The following is a 22,930-nucleotide window of genomic DNA, read 5'->3' on the forward strand; positions in this document are numbered from 1 at the left end:
TGCAGACTGTGGTTGAATACAATTCAGTTGCTGCTGGTAACCCACAGTGCCTTATGGACGCCCAGTTTTGGGTTGAGTTTTGATCTGTTCTGAATGTATCCCATTTAGCACAGTGGTAGCACCACATAACATGGTGGAGGGTATGCTTAGTGTGAAGATAGGGCTTCATCTTCATTAGGACTGTGCGGTGATCGCTCCTACCTATGTTGTCATAGACAGATGCATCTGCAAAAGGTAGACTGGCAAGGATTATGTCCTGTAGGTTTTTCCCCGCTGTTGGTTCCCTCACCACCTGTCACTAGCCCAGTCTGGAAGACATATCCTACAGGACTCATTCAGCTCAGTCAGTAGTGGTGCTAAAGAGACACCCTTGGCGATGGACACTGAAACCTCCAACCGAGAATACATTCTGTGCCCATGCCACTCTCAGTGCTTCCTCCAAGTGATGTTCAACATGGAGGAGCACTGATTCATCATAAGTAGGTTTCCTAGCCCGTGTTTGACCTGATGCCCTGAAACTTCATGGGTTCTGAAGTCAATGTTGAGGACTCCCAGGGGAACTCTCTCCTGACTGTTTACCACTGTGCTGCCACCTCTGCTGGATCCATCCTGCCATTGGGACAGAACATACCCAGGGATGGTGATGGTGGTGTCTGGGACATTGTAAGGTATGGTTCTTGAGTATGGCTATGTCAGGCTGTTGCCACTAAGTTTGCGGGGCAGTTCTCCCAATTTCGGCACAAGCTTCCAGGTGTTAGGAGCACTTGGCAGGATCTACAAATCGGGTGTGTCATTGTTGTTTCTGGTGTCTAAGTCAATGCCAGATGATCCATCCGGTTTTATTCCTTTTTGACTTTTCTGTAGCAGTTTGGTACAACTGAGTGGTTTGAGTGGTGTTCCCCAAGGGTCAGCTTTGTGTCCATTACTCTTTTCAATTTTTATGAACGATCTAGACTCCGCTGTAGAAGCAGCACAGTAAAATTTGCAGATAATGGCAAAGTTGTAGATAGTGATGAGAAGAGTTATAGGCCCGAATTTTTAGCTTGGCGGGTGGGCGCATGCCCGACCTTACTGAGCGTAAAATGATGCGTGCTGACGTCAACGCGCAGTCACACGATATTTCGGTTGGCGGGCACGCACTGGAACTGGCAGTCTGCCCGCCGACAATTAAAAGGCCTATTAAGGCCATTAAATAATCAATTGTGCTTAATTTTCACTGCCCATTCAACCCAGTGACCTTTGCATTTTTTTGGAAACCTCATCCACGGGCGGGATGAGGTTTCCAAAATCTAATACAAATGAAATAAAAACTTTGATTTTTAATTAAAAAATGTCCCTGCTCATGTGACAGAGTCACATGAGGGGACATGTTTCATTAAATTTTTCTGTCCTTTAATAATTTTTCTCATATATTTGTCAATTCCGAGGCAGCTTCACGCCTCAGGGAGATTATTCAGCGCTCTTTCACACATGCGTGAAGTTTGCGCTAGGCCAGCTCACCCTCCTTCCCCCACCCGCACAGGCAGTGCTCAGCACTGTCGCTCGTGTATGATGCTGGGCGGGATTTAATTGGCCTGCCCAGTAAAATTGCAGAGCGCTGCCGATCGCGGGCAGCAGTCAGCTTCCCAACTGCCCCCGCCCACCCCGCACACCATGGGCAAAATTCTGCCCTAGATTTCAGGATGACAAACAGGATGGTGAGATGGTAAAATGGGCTAACACATGGCAAATGGTATTCAATGCAGAGAAGTGTGAAGTGTTGCACTTGGCAGGACAGTATACTATAAATTGCATGATTCTTAGAAGAGCTGATGAGCAGAGATCTTGATGTCAACATTCACAAATCCTTAAAGGTGGCAGGGAAAGTTGATAAGGTGATGTAAATTAGCATTTACATTACTTGAATTTATAAATAGAGGAAAAGAACATAAAGGCAAAGAGACCATGCTAGAGCTTTATAACTCGCTGTTTAGGCCTTAGTTGGAGTACTATGGACAATTCTGGGCACCACATTTCAGGAAAGATGTAAACGCTTTAGAAAGGGTGAGAAGCCGGTTTGCCAGGGTGCTACCAAGAATGAGAAATGTCTATGAGAAGAGGGTTGAAAAGTTAAGGCTGTTTCTCCTTGAAACACAGAAGGTTATGGTGTGACCTAACAAGATCTTTAAGGTGAGAAGTTTTGATAAAGTAGATAGAGCAAAACTATTCTGTCTGGCAAATGGGTCAATAACCAGAGATCAAAGATTTAAAATCAATGGCAAAGATGAGGTGGGGAAATGAGAATTTTTTTCACTCAGAATCTGGAATGCTGTACCTGCAAAGATGGTGGAAGTCAATTTCAGAAATAATTTTAAAGGGAGTTGAACACGTATTTGAGGATGAGGAACTTATTGGGTCAGGGACAAAAAGCAAGAATGTGAGACTAAGTATGAACGTTCTTTCAAAGAGTCAGCACAGGAACGACCGACCAAAAAATCCACTTCTGTGCTGTATGTTTCTATGCTTCTATGAAATCAACCATAGCGTTATTTCATAAACTAGCAGGAACATATTCACTTCATCCATCATTCAAGATACATTACAGAAGCTATGAGAAAATGCAGTCTACAAAACACAGAACCTTGACCACATTAATATGTTAATTTTTAAAAAATTTTAATTTCTCATTTTCCTCTTTTTAATCTTGACTCTACTCGCCCAAGACAGCTTATGGCTACAACAAACCTAATTCATGTCAATTTACCAGGAAGCACACTTGAGTAGTATCAGGTGGGACTTGTGGCTCAGTTCTCCTTTGGAACTTGAGCAACTGCTTGGGGATACCTAAGTATGACTGCAAGGTGGGGCTGGAGATTCTAAAGCCCGTCTTACAACATTGCAGAAAGTGAAGGTAGATAAACTAGGAAAAAGTTGAAGATTCAACATTACATTATCCAATGCAATTTTCTGTTTCCCATTTTCCAATCTTTATAAATAAGCTAACAGCAGGGGGAAAAAAATCATAGGATGCTAAACTTTCAATCTTGTACTTTCTTTGCATGATGCTGGGAGCACTATAATCTCCCCATGTACACAAAGACACTCTGGATTCATATCACAGCTCTTTCCATGGAGATAGCAACAGACGCAAAAGGTACACAAACTAACTTTCTTCCTCTCCCTCAATTTCCATTGCCTTAAGGTGAACACAACCAACTAATTAAGGTACTAAATTGCGCTGAGTTTGAAATACCTTAGACCCGAGGAGCACTAAAAAGTAACGTAATATGTATCAGGTTAAATCAGTAATGGCCCGTGAAAAGAACTGAGGTAGCCCATGATATGAGAAAATATAGACAAGACTACTGAAATGGGCACATACATAACAGATGACATTTTATGCAGAAAAGTGTGAAGTGATGCATTTTAGTAGGAAGGATGAGGAGAGATAATATAAACTAAAGTTTACAATTTTAAATGGGGTGCAAGAACAGAAAGACCAGGGACTGTATTTACACAAATTTTTGAAAGTAGCCAGAGAAGTTGATAAAGCTGATAAAAAAGCAAACAGAATCCTTGGCTTTCTTAATGGAAACGTAAGAGTACAAAATCAAGGAAGCTATGCTAAAGCTTTACAAAACAGCAGTTAGGCCTTAGCTGGACCATTGTGTTCAATTCTGAGCACCACATTTTAAGAAGTTCAGGGCCTTAGAGGGAATGTAGAAGAGATTTATCAGAGTGGTACCAAGGATGAGGGTCTTCAGTTATATGGAGAGGCTGGAGAAGCTGGGTTGTTCTCCTTAGGGTACAGAACATTAAGAGGAGACTGAACAGGTGTTCAAAGTCATGAACAATTATGATACAGTAAATAAAATGAAACTGTTTCAAGTGGCAAAGGCTGGCAACCAGATGACACAGGATTAAGGTGACTGACAGAAGAACCAGAAGCAACACTAGGATTTTTTTTTACGTCGCACGTTGTTGTTATCTGGAATGCACTGTAGGTAAGAATGATGGAAGTCAATTCAAAAGTAACATTTAAAACGGAACCAGATAAACCAGTGGTGGGCAACCTGCGGCCCATCGTGTTTCCGAGTGCAACCCGTGAGATATTTTGTCGACCATTACCCAGCGCAAGGTTGCACTGTTACGGTTCGATCAGCAAGACCTGCGAATCATGGGTACGCAAGGACAGTTAGTAAAATTACCCGGGAGACCGTTGTGGTTACCAGTGGACGTGGGAGGTTGCGCTTTTAATTCTTTTGGCATTAATTTAATCTGCCTCTAATGATCGCTTTGTGTTGAAGTGGTGTGATAAAGAGGGAGAATCAAGTGCAAAATCAAAAAGTAGAGGAAGAAGTAGTGACCAAAAAGAGGAAATCAGTGAAGAGGACAGAATGGTGAAAGGGAGCTGGGAGCTGGATTATTTTGTTATTGAACAGAAAAGGGGCCCATTTTGCTTAGTTTGCAATGAGGTGATTATCAGTTCCAAAAAAATACAATGTTAAGAGACATTATGAAACATGCCATTCAGCTTCCAAATCTGAAGGAAGCCATGGAAACACAGAAGCAAGTACTTAGACGAACATTAAATGAGAGTGACGCAGTGACTTTGGCTAGCTTTCGTATTGCTTGGTTACATGCAAAAAATGGAAAGCCATTCTCAGATGGTGTATTAGTGAAACAATGCATCATCAAATCCTCGGATGCTCTATTTGCTGGATTTAAAAACCAAGAGGAAATGATCAAATATGTTAAATGCCTGCAACTCAGCAGGTGTACTGTGAGTCACAGAGTGCAAGATATAGCTACCGATCTGGCAGAGCAGCTTTTCAGAACTGTATGTTCAAGTGAGGCTAACTGTAAATCACTGGATGAATGCAAAGATATTAACAACATTACTCAACTCTGCATATGCGTTCATTGTGTTGTCAGTGATCTGAACATGACAGAAGAATTTTTAGGGAATACATGGGCGAGCCCAGGGCTCAGTATTTTTCGAGGCATTTACTGACTTTTTTCAAAGAGCCACAAGTTATCTTTGGAAAAAATTGTATCAGTTACAACAGATAGATGCCCTTCCATGACAGGAACACACCATAGATTTGTAGTTTTGTTGAAAGCTTGTGTACCTGACATATTTGGTGTGCACTGCATAATACATCAAGTGCTGTGCGCTAAACTTGACAAGCGAGACAGACCAAAAGCTATAATTGACCAAGTGGTAAAGATTGTTAACTTCATACGCTCTCACTCCCTGCATCACCATCAGTTTGTAGAACTTGTGGACCAAACTGAAACAGAATATGGAGGCATCATCATGCATATTGAAGTGCGCTGGCTAAGACGTGGTACAGTACTCGACTGCTTCCTGGCACTTCTACTAGAAATCCAGCAGTTGCTTGCTCAGAAATCTCAAATCTACCCAGTTAGAAGATGAAAACTGGATTTTGGATGTGGCTTTTCTCGCCGATATCACTGGTCACCTGAACGTGCTGAATGAGTCGTTGCAGGGGAAAAGAATCACCTCTTGCCCACACTAGTTGCTAGTGTCAGAAAATTTATACTACACCTGCAGTTAATGTCCACTCAAGTTACCTTCATGTGACTACACACTTACCAAATTTGAAAAAAATGCTGGAAAAACAAGGAAATGAATATGATCCATCAGTTCACATACAACTGCTGTCTACACTGGCAGAGCATTTTGAGAACCACTTTTCTTCTCTGAGTGATCTGAAGCCCTACCTCTCAGTTGCTCCAATCCATTTGAATTTGATCTGAGCAAATGTGGCATAGTATGTTAAAGGCTTAGAGTTGATAAAAGGAAGTTTGAGGATGAATTAATTTATGTTCATGCCTTAGATGAAGACAAAATTATCCAGCTAAAGAGGAAAGGGGCACGAGAACTTTGGTTGAATATCCCCGGTCCAGTTCTCCGGCATTGCCTTGCAAAGCTCATGTCAATCTTTGGATCAACATACACTTGCGATCAAACTTTTTCTGCTATGGGACACATCGAGTTAAGAAGCACAACAGACTAACGGATAGAAACCTCAGTGCTGAATTGCAAAGCATAAGCACATCCTTGAGTCCTAATCTAAGAAAGCTTGTGTAGGACAGATCCAACCAGAAGTCACACTGAGTATAATGTAAGTAAGGCAAGTGTAAATATTTCTTTTGTTTTTATCTTTTGAAGTTGATGACAGTTCTATTAATATATGAATGATTAAGCATTTTCTCTAACTCATAATGAAATATTCAGCGTGTATTAAATGTATTTAATCTTATTTATGGGGTCATGGTTAGTGCACATGCCTGATTTCAATCTTGCGGCCCACTGAGATGAAGGAGGGCCACTCATAAGGCCCACTCACTAGCCCAGGTTGCCCATCACTGAGGTAAACACTTGAAGGGAAAGAAAGTACAGGACTATGGGCAAAGAGCAGGCATGTGGCACTAAATGGATAGCCTTACCAAAAAGCCGGCACAAGCGCTATTCTATGATTCTATGGCAAAAATTGTGTTTTCTTGTTTATAGTTTGTGTCTGCTCTATGTATTAACTTACATAGTTTACAGGAGTTGACACAATTAATTTTGCTGGAGCTCTGGAGAAAAGAATTATTTTTGTAAACCCAATTTGCTTGCTGCTCACTTGTGCAGCACCAACTTTTGGTGAAGCTAATAATCTTATTGCTACAATTTCCAAAATATTTTGACTTTAATTGTCAAGCTCACTGACGAAGGATACTGATATGTCAACAATAATAGAAAATATTGAAATGCTCATCATATCAGGTAACATCTGGGCAGACAGAAATGGAGTTAGTGTTTCAAGTCGATGACATTTTGTCAGGCCTGCTATATTAAACCCGAATAAAACTCCTTTCTCTTTTACTCGTTTCACTTGACTTTCCACTTCCATTTATTTCCTACTCTCTCCTTCCCTTACTCTCCTCTTTCCCCCTCTATCCTAATTTATTGCTTTCTCCTGCTGCTTTCTTCCTCCACCTCCCCCAGTTTTCACCATTGTCTCCCTATAGAAGCACTTCAAGGTGGGAAGAAAAGCAGGTATTGAACCAAAGAGATGCGATGGGCAAAGTGGGAGGAGAGTGGAGTGGGTTACACTTCACAAAATTTGAAATAATGTGGAAAAAAATCAAATTGTCCAGGCTGGGTTTTATGAACCAAGTTTTTGCACCCAAAAGAACATAGACTGCAAATTCAACACATTCCTTCAGCCCAACCCGGTTTCTGGGGTGGGTAGTGTTTTGGGAGTGAACCCCCTGTTAGAACACAATTCTGGTTTGCACCAGTACGAGGCTGGTCTGAACCCTTGTGTACACAAGGGCTCACGTGGATTTATACCAATGACAGCTTTTATCTTTAACCAGGTTCCACTGAAGCCTGCTCTATCTTGCGAGTTTTACACGTTTTCTTTCACCCTCCCCACCCGCTGCCCCAACCTTTAACTATTCACCCACTGTCTCTTTTGTCTCTTTGATTTATCTCATTAAGCCACTATTGATTTGCTGCTAACATCATTCTATTGTTCAAGCATATATTCTCCACTTAAAGGTCATCTGTTTCTTTTCCTGTGTGCGGTTGTGTTTTATTGTCCCCCTCCACCTGCCTTCCCTCCCCTAATCACCATCCCCCCAAGTTCTTGTTCTGTTCCTTTACAAACAGTTTATCTGTAGTATCTTCCAGTTATGATGAGGGGTCCATACCGGAAACTATAACCTGTCTTGTCTCCCCATGGATGCTATCTGACCTCCTGAATGTTTGCAATGTTTTGCATTGCAGGTGCTAAAATATAAGTTCACTTTTTTCTTAAACAATACTCACCTTTTAAGTTGCAAATTTGGATCAGGATGCCTACAATTTGATTTAAAAACCAGCTTCCTTGAGGGAAACCATCTTCAAAATTGTTTTTGTTACCATGTGTTAGGAAATTAGTTATGATTCTTTGACTCTGCCTGAAGCATATCAGAAAGAATCCAGCCAAGCTGTTCATGAACAGACAACATCAGAGTTAAAAACCATAACCCAAGCAGTAGGAATGCTTATCCATTAATTGAATGCAACCTATCTGGGACAACTAAAGTCAACCCTCTTCCCACAAGGTGGTCTGTGATAGGTCTTGAGATCATGTTAATATGGTTGCAGCATCTTGTGCATTTGGTTGCTACAGACTGGCAGACTAGCTTTTCAAAAAACACTAGAAGGAATGCAAGAAATACAAGTTCCAATTTTAACAAGCTGCAAATGGATATAAAAGCAACATGAATTCCAAAGGCAGGAACGTGTAGGTAATTCAGAATGTAATTATAGCTCAGATGGTGTGTTAATAAGCTAGAGGAGTTTATACAATAAAAAATGAGCAAAATACTGCGGATGCTCAAAATCCAAAATTAAAAACTGAAAACATAGCCAGACCTGTTTAGTGTTTCCAGCACTCTCTGTTTAAATTTGAATTTATACAATGTTTTCTGAAAAGATTGCTTAGACAATTATTGAAGAAAGCAAGACATCCTTGTTTCTCTCTTGTAACAAGCTTAAAACTGTGTTAGCTGATTTAACTTTTGACAAATGGCTGCATTTTACTGATACTATAAAAATGTGAATACACTGTAGATATGCAAATATCTAACCTGATTGACACTAATTGTCCTCAGATGTGGCTCACGCATCGGGAAAACCTTACATATAAATCCAGAACAGGTTTACTGTTCACTCAAAGAAAAATGTCAACTATATTGCACACAAGGTGATGCTACGATTCATTGAGCAGATAACTTTTATGTTCGGTGCATGAAAGATATCTGGCAAGAGCCTAAATCGTAACAGTAGGCATTTTCAGTCAGTTTAAAAGCAATTTTTAAAAAAAATTCTACTTCCCACTTAGCCAAATATTATTTGGTAACGAGTACACCCAAAGCTTTGTACATGAAAACTGTTACCCTGACCGGGGATACACGATACTAAAGGTTCATTATGGAGAACCCAGCAGTTCTTTGTTTGGAGAAAGTAGTATCAAGACCCTAAACAACAAGAACTTAAGAAATAGTCACTAGAACAGGCCATTTTTTGCCATTTGATCCTCCGCTGCCATTCAACAAGATCACAGCTGATCTTCTATCTCAACTCCACCATCCCGCATTATCCCCATATCCCTTAATTCCCTTAGTACCCAAGGATATACTGATTTCTGTCTTGAATATACTGAACAACTAAGCTTCCATAGCTCTCTGAGTAGAGAGCTCCAAAGATTCACAACACTGAGTGAAAAATGTCTTCCTAATCTTAGATCTAGATGTTGACCCCTTATTCTGAGAATGTGACCCCATTTTCTAAGCCCCCCCCCAACCAGAGGAAATATTTTCTCAGCATTTATTTTGTCAAGTTCCTTAAGAATTTTGTTTAAATTAGATCACACCTCTGTTCTAAACTCCAGGGAATGTAGGACTAATCTACTCAATCTCTCCTCATAGGACAATCTCCTTATTCCAAGAGTCTGTCCAGTGAACCTATGTTATGCTCCCCTCCAAGACAATTCTGTCCTTCCTCAGGTGAGGAGACCAAAACTCCACACAATACTCCAGGTCTGGCCTTGCATCCTCTCCAGAAGGACATTGGTAAAATCCCCACCACTTACATTGTCAGTGTTTGCCCTGGACAGCTGCCAATATTGGGCAACTGGAAATAACCGCTTCCCATTTCCATATGTGATAACTATAAAGACACCATTTTAAAACATATTTAGTGGGCCAGATATTTTGGACAGCTGAGTTAGTTGTTTGGAGCCACCAATTATCAATTATTAAGCTACTCACTGCTTGAACCTTTCGATGGCCTTTTTAACTCCTGCCACTGGTGGGAGTTTTTCTCACCCGCTTGCTGAGCTTGATGCTTTTCTGTTCAGTTTTAAAACTAAATATTAAATACCAAGGAGTGCTTGCAAAAAAGAACACAGGGACACACTATGATAACATATTTGCTGTTTTCATTCACTTTTTGTCCAGTACTGTTAAATTAACTTTTGATATTGTGGAAGCAATTCTGACTTCACATCAGCTGTTATGCCAGTCATCTCATGTAGTGAGCAACTTACCTGCACACCCGATATAAGTGGTGCAGACTATCCTTGACCTTCTTATGACCGCATGTAGTTTGAAAGTCACGTGCTCTTATTGTATAATTTTTTTCACACATTCTGACCCCATGAGCACTTGCCAATAGCTGAAGTCACACCAAAAAGTAAAGTCTATTTACATTACTTTTAGTAAAACATACCTCCCTTGTTGTATTGAGTTATCAGTCCTCCCACACTAGATGGTGCTGCTACCCTTCGTTGACTCTGCTGTCTTGATTCAGTGGAAGCCCTAAGCTGCCCTAAAATCTTTCCCTTGCTCCAAATAGCTTGTAGATATTTTGTAATGCAACTTATAAAAGTGCTTTGTTTTGTTTATACTCTTCTAAGTTAGTTTACTGCTGTTGTACGATGTTAGGGGCAGTTTGGTGGGTTTCATGAAGAGGTTCTGAGTCTTGCAGAATTTAATAGTAAGTGTTTATTAACTACTAGTAACTGTATACATAGATACAGTATAAGGTTGAAGCTAGGAGCTGTCTTCAGGCTTGCCTCTACACACATCTCTGTCCAGTACAAGACTCCCCTCTAGATTCAGGTCATGTGTTCCTTTACATCATACTGTGGGTAGTACTATACTCAGTCCCATGTCAACCCTTTTTATGCCAGACCTTTATACTACAATTACCACTTTGTATTTCAACATGCCACCCCAGCATCACTATCTGATCACCTGCTACTCCACGTGTTTCAATACTGGTGTCATCTATAAGTGTTGAAAATAAGTATTTTACCCCAACACAATAAATAAATAATTGCAAATTTCTCTGCTAACTTCACTTAAACACACACATTCAATGCAGGGGACAATAGAACAATATGAGGGGAAGACAACAATACAAGGTAAATGAGGGAATGAAAGAAAGGGATTCATAAACTGGGGGAGGATGGAAATGGGAGAATCAAGTTTGGAACCAGCAGCTGGATTTCAGTGGAGAAGAAATACAGCAAGTTCAGACTGCAGTTCGTAAAGTTGCCAACTGCCCTGTAGGGGTTGAGCGCCATGATCTGTTAGTGGAGGTGGGCATACAATCCTGCTCAGTTGGGTAATATTCAGATGGAAATCTTGCCTATGAGGAGATGGCAGCTGATGGATTAAAATACTCATTAGTTGTGGTGGGGCAAAGGGGGAAATGGGGGGAAAGAGGATGAAGGCTGGAAGTCTTCTGGCAGATTGGAGGGGAAGGGGAGGACAGCAAATTGTGCTCGGGAAGGCAAAGAGCCTGAAGGGTAAAAGGGGTAGGTGTAATCACTTATCCTCCTTAGTTGGGAGGAGAAGGTGCAATAAGCAAAAAACTTATGACATGGTGCGGATGGGTTGAGAGTGGACGTCTTGCTCTGTTGAGAAGTGGCAATTGTCTCCCTCAGTCACCCTGCCACCTTTGACTCTGCTTAATAACTGTGCTTTCTCCATATGCCATATACTTGATTCAGGCAAATAAAGGTACTGACCAGCAATTACTTTTTATATTAATTCATGGGAAAGAATAGAAAATATACATACAATGCACAGGCAGTTCATATTGCTAATGATTGACCGCATCATATAAGTAACTACTTGTAAATAGTGGCCATAAAGACAGAGTCCAGGTTGCCATCTAAACATCAAACTTCACACCCAAGACTATCCATGAGAAATTCCATGGAAGATTTGCTCATGTAACAAAATCGTCCTCAGCTTTGCCAAGTACAAGGAAAAACAACCAGACAACTGTGGATGGTTTTATATGTGAGATTGAACCTTTCAAAGGACGTTAATGATCTTATTAATGATTATATAATTAAATAATCAACATGATTGATAGTAAATTTACAGCTGGAGCACAATGACACCAAAACCCTGCGTCCTGAGCTTTTGATCAAACGGTTCACACAGGCTCATGTAACCACTAGCTTAAGAAGTGCACAATCACAATGAGCTCTAGGTCTCATCTTACCACAAAATAAGACACAAGACATTAATATTGCACCATTTAATTTCCTATTTTGCAAATATAAACAAATTGGGAGGACAGGGGCATTGTGAATACTGAGGAGGACTGCAACAAATTACAAGAAGATATTAACAAATTCCAGAATAGTATATAATTGGCAAATGAATTTCAACATTAAGTGTGCATGACTTATCAGTAAGAAAAATAAGGAGGCTGCATATTATTTAGAAAATGCAAAAGGTGTAGTGCCAGAAGGCTAGCAGATAGCTAACTTCATATTTACATCTAAGAAGGGAGATAGAACATTCAGAAAACTATAGACAAGTAAATTAACATAAAAGTGGTAGAAAAAAAATAGCACTAAAGGAGAGAACAGAAGAATGTGTAGAATCCAAAAACATAATAAATTGTCAGAGTGGGTTTCAAAAGGGAAAGTTTTGCTTTTAAGGTGGAAGGAGGCTCATGTGGAGCACACAAACCAGCATGGACTGGTTGGGCTGAATGGCCAGTTTCTGAACTGTATTATGTAATCCTATCCTTTTTTTTGTATCCCAAGAATGCAACTAAAATTACTTTGCTAAATGCAAAAAAGATCAATGATTGAAGCAAGTACAGGTCAAATTTCAGCACCATAATGAATTTTACTTGTCTCACGCAAAAAGAGACAGTGCTCAAGAGTGCTACTTGTATGTCAACTTCTGCCATTAGCTAGAGATGCCAGCAATACAGATTCTGTGAACTAAGGTAAACTATCTAGAAATATAAATCACTAGCACTAACCAAGCAGGCTGTAATGCAACTAGTATATAAAACTTTGCAATTTGGAAATGTAATCCTTTATTGACTGCACAAGACCTATCAAGAAATACACCACCAAAGCTTATGAGGTTTGCTTTGCTGAATCCGACACAAATTTGAATCAGAGATATCCTAAGATCCTATAGAGAACTGTGGCATAACTATTTATTTGCATCCGTAGGTGGCCCAAGTGGCATCAGGAATGAAGCACCTGGTTGGACTGGAATTGTGCGCATGCCAGGCGGAACATGGATGTTAAGTCCCTTCCCTGGAGGACAATATGCCACCCCAATTGCTTTTTGCCTTCTAATTATCCGATTCATTGAATTCAATTTCACAACTTGTCACACGGGGATTTGAACGCGTTTCAGTTGTTCGCTCAGTCCAAATGCCCACTGAGAGTATTCTTGTAGGGGGAAAGTAAAGTTTACCCACTTGGAGCTGACATGCTGCACAATCCATTATTTTGACATTTGAAAACTTGGACGATTAATTCTGGTACATTAGCTATCGGATTGCTTAAAAGAAAATTTAACTTACGGTGCGGTTCTACTAGAAGCATAGCCTCCTTCTCAGACATCACCAGTTGACAAAATTGGTCACCGACATTTGCCAAAATGTACTTGGATGTTTCCAAATCAAGGCCTTCAGCAGGTGTACGTGATGGGATCCAAAGGCTCAGGGCTTCAGCATCACACTGTCTGGGATTTAGAAATCCTCCCACACGAAGGACACCAGTCCTTGTAAACGCTAGTCTGGAAAAAGAGTGCAATATTGTACAGTACATTTCCAACATCTAATTTGAACATATATGGGAAAGATTATTTCCAAGAAAAACATTTACAAAAATATGGACGAACAAAGTCAAAATGTCTAATTTATTCTCGGTTTTTGAGCCAGTATAAATTCTGATAATTGCCAATGTGCTCAAAATGCTACAGTACATTCATCAGCCAAGGTCTAGACAAACCGGATTAACTGTATTGTGCACTGGATGCAGAATGACCATATTCTTTTGCATTTTTGATGTTAAGGAAAATAAATTAAAAATAATGCAGATAGCTGACGCAGATTTCACAAACATCATCGGATCAAGGTCACAATCAGAAAGTGAATTGGGTATCGACTGTTATAGGAAACTGAATTTTCTCTTGAGCATTGAAAAATGAAAGGGAGAAAGAGGCAAGTCAGGTATTTATATCATATCTTTTCACATCCTCAGGAAGTTCCAAAACACTTTATAACCAATGAATTATTTTTGAAGTACAGTTACTGTTACGTAGGGTTTTTTAATTCAAGGGATGTGAGCATCGCTGACTAGGCCAGCATTTATTGCCCATCCCTAATTGCCCTTGAGAAGGCGGTGGTGAGCTGCCTTCTTGAACCATTGCAGTCCATGTGGTGTGGATACATCCACAAGACTGTTAGGGAGGGAGTTCTAGGATTTTGACCCAGCGACAGTGAAGGAATGGCACTATATTTCCAAATCAGGGTAGTGAGTGGAGAACTTCCGTGGTGGTGGTGTTCCCATGAGTCTGCTGCCCTTGTTCTTCTAGATAGTAGCGGTAGTGGGATTGGAACTTGCTGCCTAGGGAGCCTTTCTGCAGTGCATCTTGTAGATGATACCCACTGCTGCCAAGGTGCGTTGGTGGTGGAGGGAGTGAATATTTGTGGGTGTGGTGGGCTGCTTTATCCTGGATGGTATCAAATTTCATGAGTGTCGTTGGAACTGCACTCACCCAGGCAAATGGAGAGTATTCCATCACACTCTAGACTTGTGCCTTGTAGATGGTGGACAGGCTTTGGGGAGTTAAGAGGCAAATTACTTGCCGCAGGATTCTGAGCCTCATAGCCTGCTCTCGTAGCCACATCATTTATATGGCTAGTGCAGTTCAGTTTCTGGTCAATGGCAACCGCCAGGATGTTGATAGTGGGGGATTCAGCAATGGTAATGCCTTTGAATGCCAAGGGGTGAGTGTTAGAGATTCTCTCTTGTTGGAGATGATCATTATCTGGCACTTGTGTGGCACGAATGTTGCTTGCCAAGTGTCAGCCCAAGCCTGGATATTGTCCAGGTCTCGCTGCATCCGGACATGGACTGTTTCAGTATCTGAGGAGTTGCGAATGGCGAACATTGTGCGATCACCAGCGAACATCCCCACTTCTGCTCTTATGATGGAAGGTCATTGATGAAGCAGCTGAGGATGATTGGGTTGAGGACATTACCCTGAGGAACTCCTGCAGTGATGTCCTGGAACTGAGATGATTGACCTCCAACAACCACAACTGTCTTCTTTTGTTATGGGTATGACTCCAACCAGCAGAGAGTTCGCCCTCGATTCCCACTGACTCCAGTTTTGCTGGGGCTCCTTGATGCCACACGGTCAAACGCTGCCTTGATGTCAAGGGCAGTCACTCTCACCTCACAGACAAATATATCAGACAATTTGCATACAGGGTCCCACAAACAGCAATGAGGTAAATAGCCAAATTAACCTCTTTTCCTGATGTTGACTGAAGGATATATGGTGGTAGCCAGGACACCAGAAGAACTCTTTTTCGCATAGTACCCAAGAATTCTTCATAGCCACTTGAAAGGGCAGGGAGGGATTGGCTGAACTTTCAATCTAAAAGTTGGCGTCGACAACAATGTAGTACTTCCCCAGTACCACGCCTGTGTCAACATAGATTAAGTATTCAAATCTTGAAGTGGCTTGAATCTACAATCTCCTGGTTCAGAGGCAAAAGAGCCAACACCGAAAAAAGATGATAAAAAAGTGCCATTCCCCCTGCAATTAACCCGGGGAAAGTAAATTATTGGAAATAGATTCAGCTTTCCACAAATTTGACCATGGGTTACACAAGCAATGCAACATATCTCATACATCCGCTAACTGAAGTGAATGGATCTCCAAATGTTAAGTTCCCAATAAGGGTTGTACAATACATAAAACTTAATTTATTTATAAAAAACTTCAGAACAAAAAAACCTGTACCATTAACAATTCGGGCACTACTGGGAAAGCCCATCTTATTCTCCCAGTGTCACTCTCCAACACAGGTGGGCTATAGGCTTTTCAGAGTGCAATGGGAGATCACTGAGTTGGTTTGCGCTCTGCTCGCTTTTCTTGGAACAACTTATTTACATAGCGCCTTTAATGTAATTAAGTGTCTTAAGGCTATTCATAGGAGCATTAAAAAACTAAGTATGACACCAATCTGCATAAGGAAACATTGTCAGATGACTAAAAACCTGGTCAAAGATATTGCTCAACCGGAAGCCAGTATATGTCAGCGAACACATGGGTGATAAGAGGACAGGACTTGCTGCAAGTTAAGACATTGCAGCAGAATTTTGGATGACCTCAAGTTTACGAAGGGGAGAATGTGGGAAATCAGCCAGCATTACATTGGAATAGTTAAATCTAGAGGTAACAAAGGCATGAATGAGGAATTCAGCAGTAAATGAGCTAAAACAGGGTCAAAGTTGAGCAATGTCACGGTGTGGAAACAGGCAGTCTTCGTGATGGCATGAATATGAGGTAGGAAACTCATTTCAGGGTCAACTATGACACCAAGGTTGCAAACAGACTGACAATTTCAAACCACTGTCAGGGAGAGGGATGGAGTCAGTAAATAAGGAACAGAGTTTGGAACAGGGACCAAAAACCAATGGCTTCCATCTTTCCAATATTTAATTGGAGGAAATTTCTGCCCATCCAGTATTGGATAACCAGTCTGACAATTTAGCTTTTGAGGAGGGGTCCAGTTTCACCTCCACTGGTTTACAGAAACACTAACTTATAAAATGGGATTTCTGAAAGCCTTGTCTGAGGCCCAAAGGAAAAGTCTAAAGTTCTCAAAGTGGGCTTCCACTGTAACTATAGAAATGCTGCTTAATTCGTTTGGCCTGGGGTAAATCAAGAAAAACTGATGAACATTCTCCCAAGCAACCTTAAAAGCAGTGCATGAGGGTGTTGGAAGAACAAAACCTAGAAGTCAGTTGGGCATTAGCAAGACAATCAATCCAAAAATGAAAAACTTAAACATAACGTATGGCACAATAACCTTGAAAACTGAATACATCAAAGCCTTGTCCTGCCTAATATGCCAGCTTACTTACTTTCTGAAGTGGAAGAAGCGGCAGGAAACAGTCGATTCATCATGATCTTTAAACTTTCGGTAACGCACTAAACGGCATTCTCGGCATTTGTGCAGGTGTGGCGCAACATTGATACAAGAGCCATCTTGCAAGAAGGATTCTCCAGACTGTTTCAGCTTTCTCACCTTACATACATCCTTCAAAACCGACTGATCAACAGAAACTAACAGAGAGAAAGAAAATTGAATAAGAACCCATTATTTAGACATGGAAGTAGTCTTCACAGACAAATATGCCCACCACAGCTATACTTTTAGTCACCTTGTCATGTTGGCTAGCTTTTGTAAATTCATTCACTGGTTGTTGGTGTCACTGACAAAGCTAGTGTTGATTGTCCTCTCTAAATGCCCTAGGTGATGATGAGTCATCTTAAGTACACCCACAGTCCTGCTAAGGAGGGGTTTCCAAGATTTTGATAGAGTTTCTTGTATGTTGCTAGAGTTTCTTGTATGTTGCTAGAGCTGTACATGTCCAGGCAGGTGGAGAGTGTTCCTTCACATGCCTTGTAGATTGTGGACTGGCTTTGGGGTATCAGGTGGTGAATCATTTGCTGCAGGATGCACAGCCGCTGATCTGCCCTTGTAACCACAGTATTTCTGTAGCTGGTCCAATTAAGTTTCTGGTCACTGGTAAGCCCCAGATGTTGACTGCACACAGTTTCCCTCTTGTAAGGAAAGAACACCATCAGTGTATTTCTCAGCCCCTTTGGCTTTCAAGTTGGTCAGCCCTCATGCTGAGTTCTGCTAAGCCATGTAGAAGTCCAGTTGCCACGTTAATGGAAACAACTGAATTGCAAGGTGAAAAAAGACTAATGTCCGCCTAATTTGCTTTCTACCAAACCTGCACGTGAGTCACATGATACCACACTAATGCTATTGTTGACAAATCTTGGCAATTGATTTTTATCAATTAGTCTACAACATATCCAGATATGAGGCAAGGAAAATATCCAGTGGTGAAAAGCTTCAAAAATCATAGGTTCAAAGTCACATTTTCCTGCTAAGCATGCTACATTTACCAGCTCTCAAATTACACATAGAATGATATTTCAAAAGACTGGTTTCTTCTTGTTTATTCTTCTAAAAATAGCATTGCGTTCCCATTTATCTTCTGGTCCCATGCCACTGATTCCAAAAATGGTTTATATTTTATGGGCTACAGTTCATCATGGAAAACATACATACTATACCTCTAATTAGCTACACACCAAAAATGGCTTTTGCCAAGTTCAGGCGGTTTTTAACAGTAATCGAAATCTGAATAACGTTTTACCTATTTGCTGCTTGTAGTAACGGTTTTAAAGGGAGAAACATTTGTTTATAAACTCACCTTCCAGATTTATCCTGCAAATTCCTCTTTAAATATCAAAAACCGGCCACATTTTGAAAATTCTCCCATGGATGTGGAAAATACCCTTCTTGTTAAATATAAACTGATTTAAATAAAAGAGTTGTTAATTGCATGGCAAGTGAAAGGATCAGCTTGGACCACATCAACAAAGGGTCATTCCTTAGTAGTATATCTGCACCATTCGCTACATGGTGTAGTTACATGGCCTTATTAGGGAGTGGGGTATAATCAATATACATGTTTTGCTGCAATTTTATTTGCAGCTGTCAATGTAACCCAAGCTTTTGGAAACCTAACTGATTGTAAATGTTTTGGGACCAGGCCCTCAACTCTTAAAAAAAATTCAATTTCTTGCTGTTGGGAAATATGTGCAAAGTATGCAGATATAGCAAAGTTCTCTCCTATATAGAACAGCTTCAGTTCAGGCTAGGCAGAAGCTAATCAGTTCTTTGCCTGGCTGGAACTGGAATTGCAACTGTCTGTCTCAGAACAGCAGCAGCATTAATCTATTCCAAATTAGCATTTGAAACACTTGGTGTCTTGAAAAGCAGACAGGTCTGCTGCAGAATCTGCATGTGTTTGCCACAGAAATTGGCCTTGAGGTGTCACAAAGTTCTATGGTGTTGTGGGTACTGATTAGTATTTATGGTCAACACTCATGACCCAGAAACAATGCACATCCAGAGGGAAGAGTTTAAATTTGACATATAGAGCCACCTTGTAAAAACCAGTGAAGTTCACATGCAAATGACTGCAAGCTAGATGCAAACAATTAACGGGTCTGACCACCCAAGCGTATTGAATTAACATATATAGCTGAATCTAGACTTCGTAAACCTTCCCAGACAGCTCAGCAAATTAATTCAACTCCTTTGCACTGACACGCTCATTAAATCATACCAACCAGTATCCTCAATGAGACTTCCAGCACATTCAAAAATATCTGATAAACCAGAATCTCAAAAGAATTCCAATTCTTTCCTCTCCCAGAATAAACTCATCATTCTAAGATCCAGGGCAGTAGGGCAGTGGTATCAACAGAACCACCTTAAGATCTCTTCTATTAACGACAGTTTGGGGAGCACATTCTGTCAAAAAAGCAGCAATCAGGACAAAACACTTGAAAGCCAATTTTTCTCCATTTAGGAGCCGCCAACACCAGGCATACAATACTCTGCATCATCACCACAGAATCTTTTACAGTTCAGAAGGTCGTCATTCGACCCATCGAATCTGCACTGGCTCTCAAACAGCATTCCACCTAGTCCCACTCCCCTGTCTTATCCCCATAACCATAACATTCTTTCTTTTCAGATCGCGATCCAATTCCTTTTTGAATACCTCGATCAAACCTACCCCCACCACCCTCTCAAGAAATTGTACCAGGTGCCAACCACCCTTTGGGTGAAAAAAATTTTCCTCACATCATTTTTACTCCTTTTGCCAATTATTTTGGATCTATGCCCTCTAGTTCTTGATGCTCCCTTGTGTGGGAACAGTCTCTTACTATTTACCCTGTCCATACCCCTCAGGATCATGAATACCTCTATCAAGTCTCTTCTCAGCCTTCTTTTCTCCAAGGAAAACAGTCCCAACCTCTCCAATCTATCCTCATAGCTACAGTTCTTCATCCCTGGAAACATTCTTGTAAATCTCCTCTGTACTCTTCCTCAAGTATGGCGTCCAGAACTGGACGCAGGACTCCAGATGAGGCCCAAGTAGTTTCTTATACAAGTTCAACATGACCTCCTTCCTCTTGTACCCAATGGCCCTATTAATAAAGCCTAAGATACCATATGCTTTATTAACTGCTCTCCCAACACGTCCTGACATCTTCAATGACTTATGTACACATAAACCGTGGTCCCTCTGTTCCTGCACCTCCTTTAGAGTTTCTCCCTTTATTGTATACTGTCTCTCCACTTTCTTCCTACCAAAATGAATCACTTCTCGGCATTGAACTTCATCTGCCACTTGTCTGCCCAATCCGCCAACATGACTATGTCCTTTCGAAGTGCAAGACTATCCTCATTGTAGTTGACAACATTTCCAATCTTTGTATCATCTGCAAAGTTTGAAATCATGCCCTGAACATCACAGTCTAGGTCATTTAATATATATCAGGAAGAGCAAGGGTCCCAACACTGACTCATGGGGGAACTCCACCAGAAGCCTTCCTCCAATCTGAAAAACATCCATTAACCATTACCCTTCGTTTCCTGTAACTCAGCCAATTTCTTACCCAAGTGCTTGCTCTCCGCCTTATTCTATGAGCATTAATTTTGCTCACAAGTCTGTTGTGTGGCACTGTATCAAAAGCCTTTTGAAAATCCATATACACATCATTAACAGCATTGCCCTGATCAACCTTCTCTGTCAGTTAAACATGATTTTCCCTTAATGAATCCATGCTGCTTTCCTTAATTACCCTGTCCCGAACTATAGTTTCCAGAAGTTTCCCTACCATTGAAGTCAAACTGACTGGTCTGTAGTTGCCGGCTTTATCCTTGCACCCCTTTTTGAACAAGTGTGTAGCATTCGCAATTCTCCAGTTCTCTGGCACCACCCCTGTGTCTAAGGAAGCCTGGAAGATTATCAGTTGTATCTCTGAAATTTCCACTCTCACTTTCCAGAGTACCCTTGGATGCATCTCATCCGGTCCTGGTACCTCATCAACTTTATGTAAAGGTAGCCTTTCCAAAACCACCTCCTTCTCAGTTGTAAATTCTTCTAGTGTACCAGTTATCTCTCTCATCACCTCAGCCTGGGTAGCATCTTGTTTGTTTGTAAAGACAGATGCAAAGTACTCATTTAATTGCTCTGCTATTTCTCCTGCCTCCACGTGCAAGTCCTCTTTTTTTTTATCTCCAATTGGCCCTACTCTTTCTTTTATTATTTATATGCCTAGAGAAAACCTCAGGATACTCTTTAAATTAGTTGCCAGTCTCTTTTCATGCTCTCTCCAAGCTTTTCTCATTAGTTTTTTCACTTCTCCTCTGGTCCTTCTATATTCAGCCTGATTCTCCATTGTATTTTCTACCTGACGTCTGACGTACGTGCACTTCTTCCTTTTCATCTTCACCTCTCTCTCAAAGCGCTGTGGATTTACTTGTCTTATGTTTCTCCTTCAACAGAATATACCTTGCCATTGCCTGCAATACTTTTTCTTTGAAGGTGAAACATTGTTCAGCCACCATCTTTTCTGCCAGCATTTGATTCCAACTCAGACGACTCAGATGCATTCTCATCCTATCGAAGCTGGCTTTCCCCTAATTAATTATCCCTGTTCTGGATTGTTCGTTGTCCTTTTCAACCTAATCCTTATGATACAATGGTCACTGTCCCCTAAATGCTCTCCCACTGATTTTTGATTCACTGGGGCCAACTCATTCCCCAGAACCAGGTCCAACAGTGCCTTCCCTCTTATTGGGCCAGAAACATACTGCTGCAGAAAATTATCTTGAACACATTCCAGGAGCTCTCGCCCCTCTAGTCCCTTTGCACTATTCCTATCCCAGTCTATATTTAGATAATTGAGTCCCCCATTATAATTACTCTATAATTCTTGAACCTCTCTGCAACTTCCTTGCAGATTTGTTTCTCCACCTAGTTGGTGGTCTATATACTACACTGGTCAATGCTATTGCATCTTTTTCATTCCTTACCTCTATCCAGAGAGGTTCTTTCCTTGGCCCCTCTGGAACATCCTCTCTCTCCACTGCTGAATGCCATCTTTAATCAATACTGCCTCTCCCCACCCCGACATTTCTTCCTTTCCTGTCTCTCCTAAACATCTTGTACTAAGGAAAATATTTGATGCCCAGTCCCGCCCTTCTTTGAGCCAGGTCTCTGTTATAGCAATATCATAATTCCATTTGTCAACCTATGCCTGTAATTCACCAATCTTATTAATCACACTCCGTGCATTCACATACATGCACATTAGCCCTGATTTAAGTTTTTATTTTACTTTCCCCCTTACTCTGACCCCATCTAATGACTTATTATTGCCTACACTAATTCTATCAAACTCTCTAAATATTCTATCTATCTCGATGCTACTCTGATATATCCTCCTTATCAGTTAATACTTCTCTACTTCCCACTGGCAGTTCCTCTCCTCTCAAGAGCTTCCCCTTACCAATCTAATTTAAACCATCCCCAACAGCACAAGCAAACTTCCCCGCAAGGACATTAGTCCCAGTCCTGTTAAGGTATAACCCATCCTTCTTGTGCATGTCCCACCTGCCCCAGAACCAGTCCAGTGCCTCAGAAATCTAAAGCTATCCCCTCCTACTCCACTTCTTCATCCACACGATGAACTGCTCCATCTTCCTATCCTTACGCTCACTAGCACATGACACCGGGAGCAATCCTGAGATTACTACTCGAGGTACTGATTTTTAATTCCCTTCCTACCTCCCTAAAATCTTGCTTTCAGGACCTCGTCCCCTTTCCTACCAATGTCATTGGTCTCAATGTGGACCATGGCCTCTGGCTGTTCACTCTCCCCCAAAAGAATGTCATGCAGCTGCTCTGTGACATCCTTGACCCTG

General features: G+C 41.1%; 1 protein-coding gene across 1 annotated transcript in view; it reads right to left on the reverse strand.

The window, feature by feature from the left end:
- kdm3b (lysine (K)-specific demethylase 3B) overlaps positions 1-22,930 on the reverse strand; it is a 137,815-nt gene that overhangs the window by 45,705 nt on the left and 69,180 nt on the right. Inside the window, exons 11-12 of the mRNA XM_078550661.1 lie at positions 16,986-17,187; positions 13,403-13,617 (exon numbers count right to left, since the gene is read on the reverse strand). Coding sequence (XP_078406787.1) covers positions 13,403-13,617; positions 16,986-17,187 — 417 coding nt within the window. The remainder of the gene's footprint in view (positions 1-13,402; positions 13,618-16,985; positions 17,188-22,930) is intronic.

Source organism: Cetorhinus maximus, chromosome 10 (genome assembly GCF_964194155.1).
Source record: "Cetorhinus maximus chromosome 10, sCetMax3.hap1.1, whole genome shotgun sequence".
Taxonomy (NCBI): domain Eukaryota; kingdom Metazoa; phylum Chordata; class Chondrichthyes; order Lamniformes; family Cetorhinidae; genus Cetorhinus; species Cetorhinus maximus.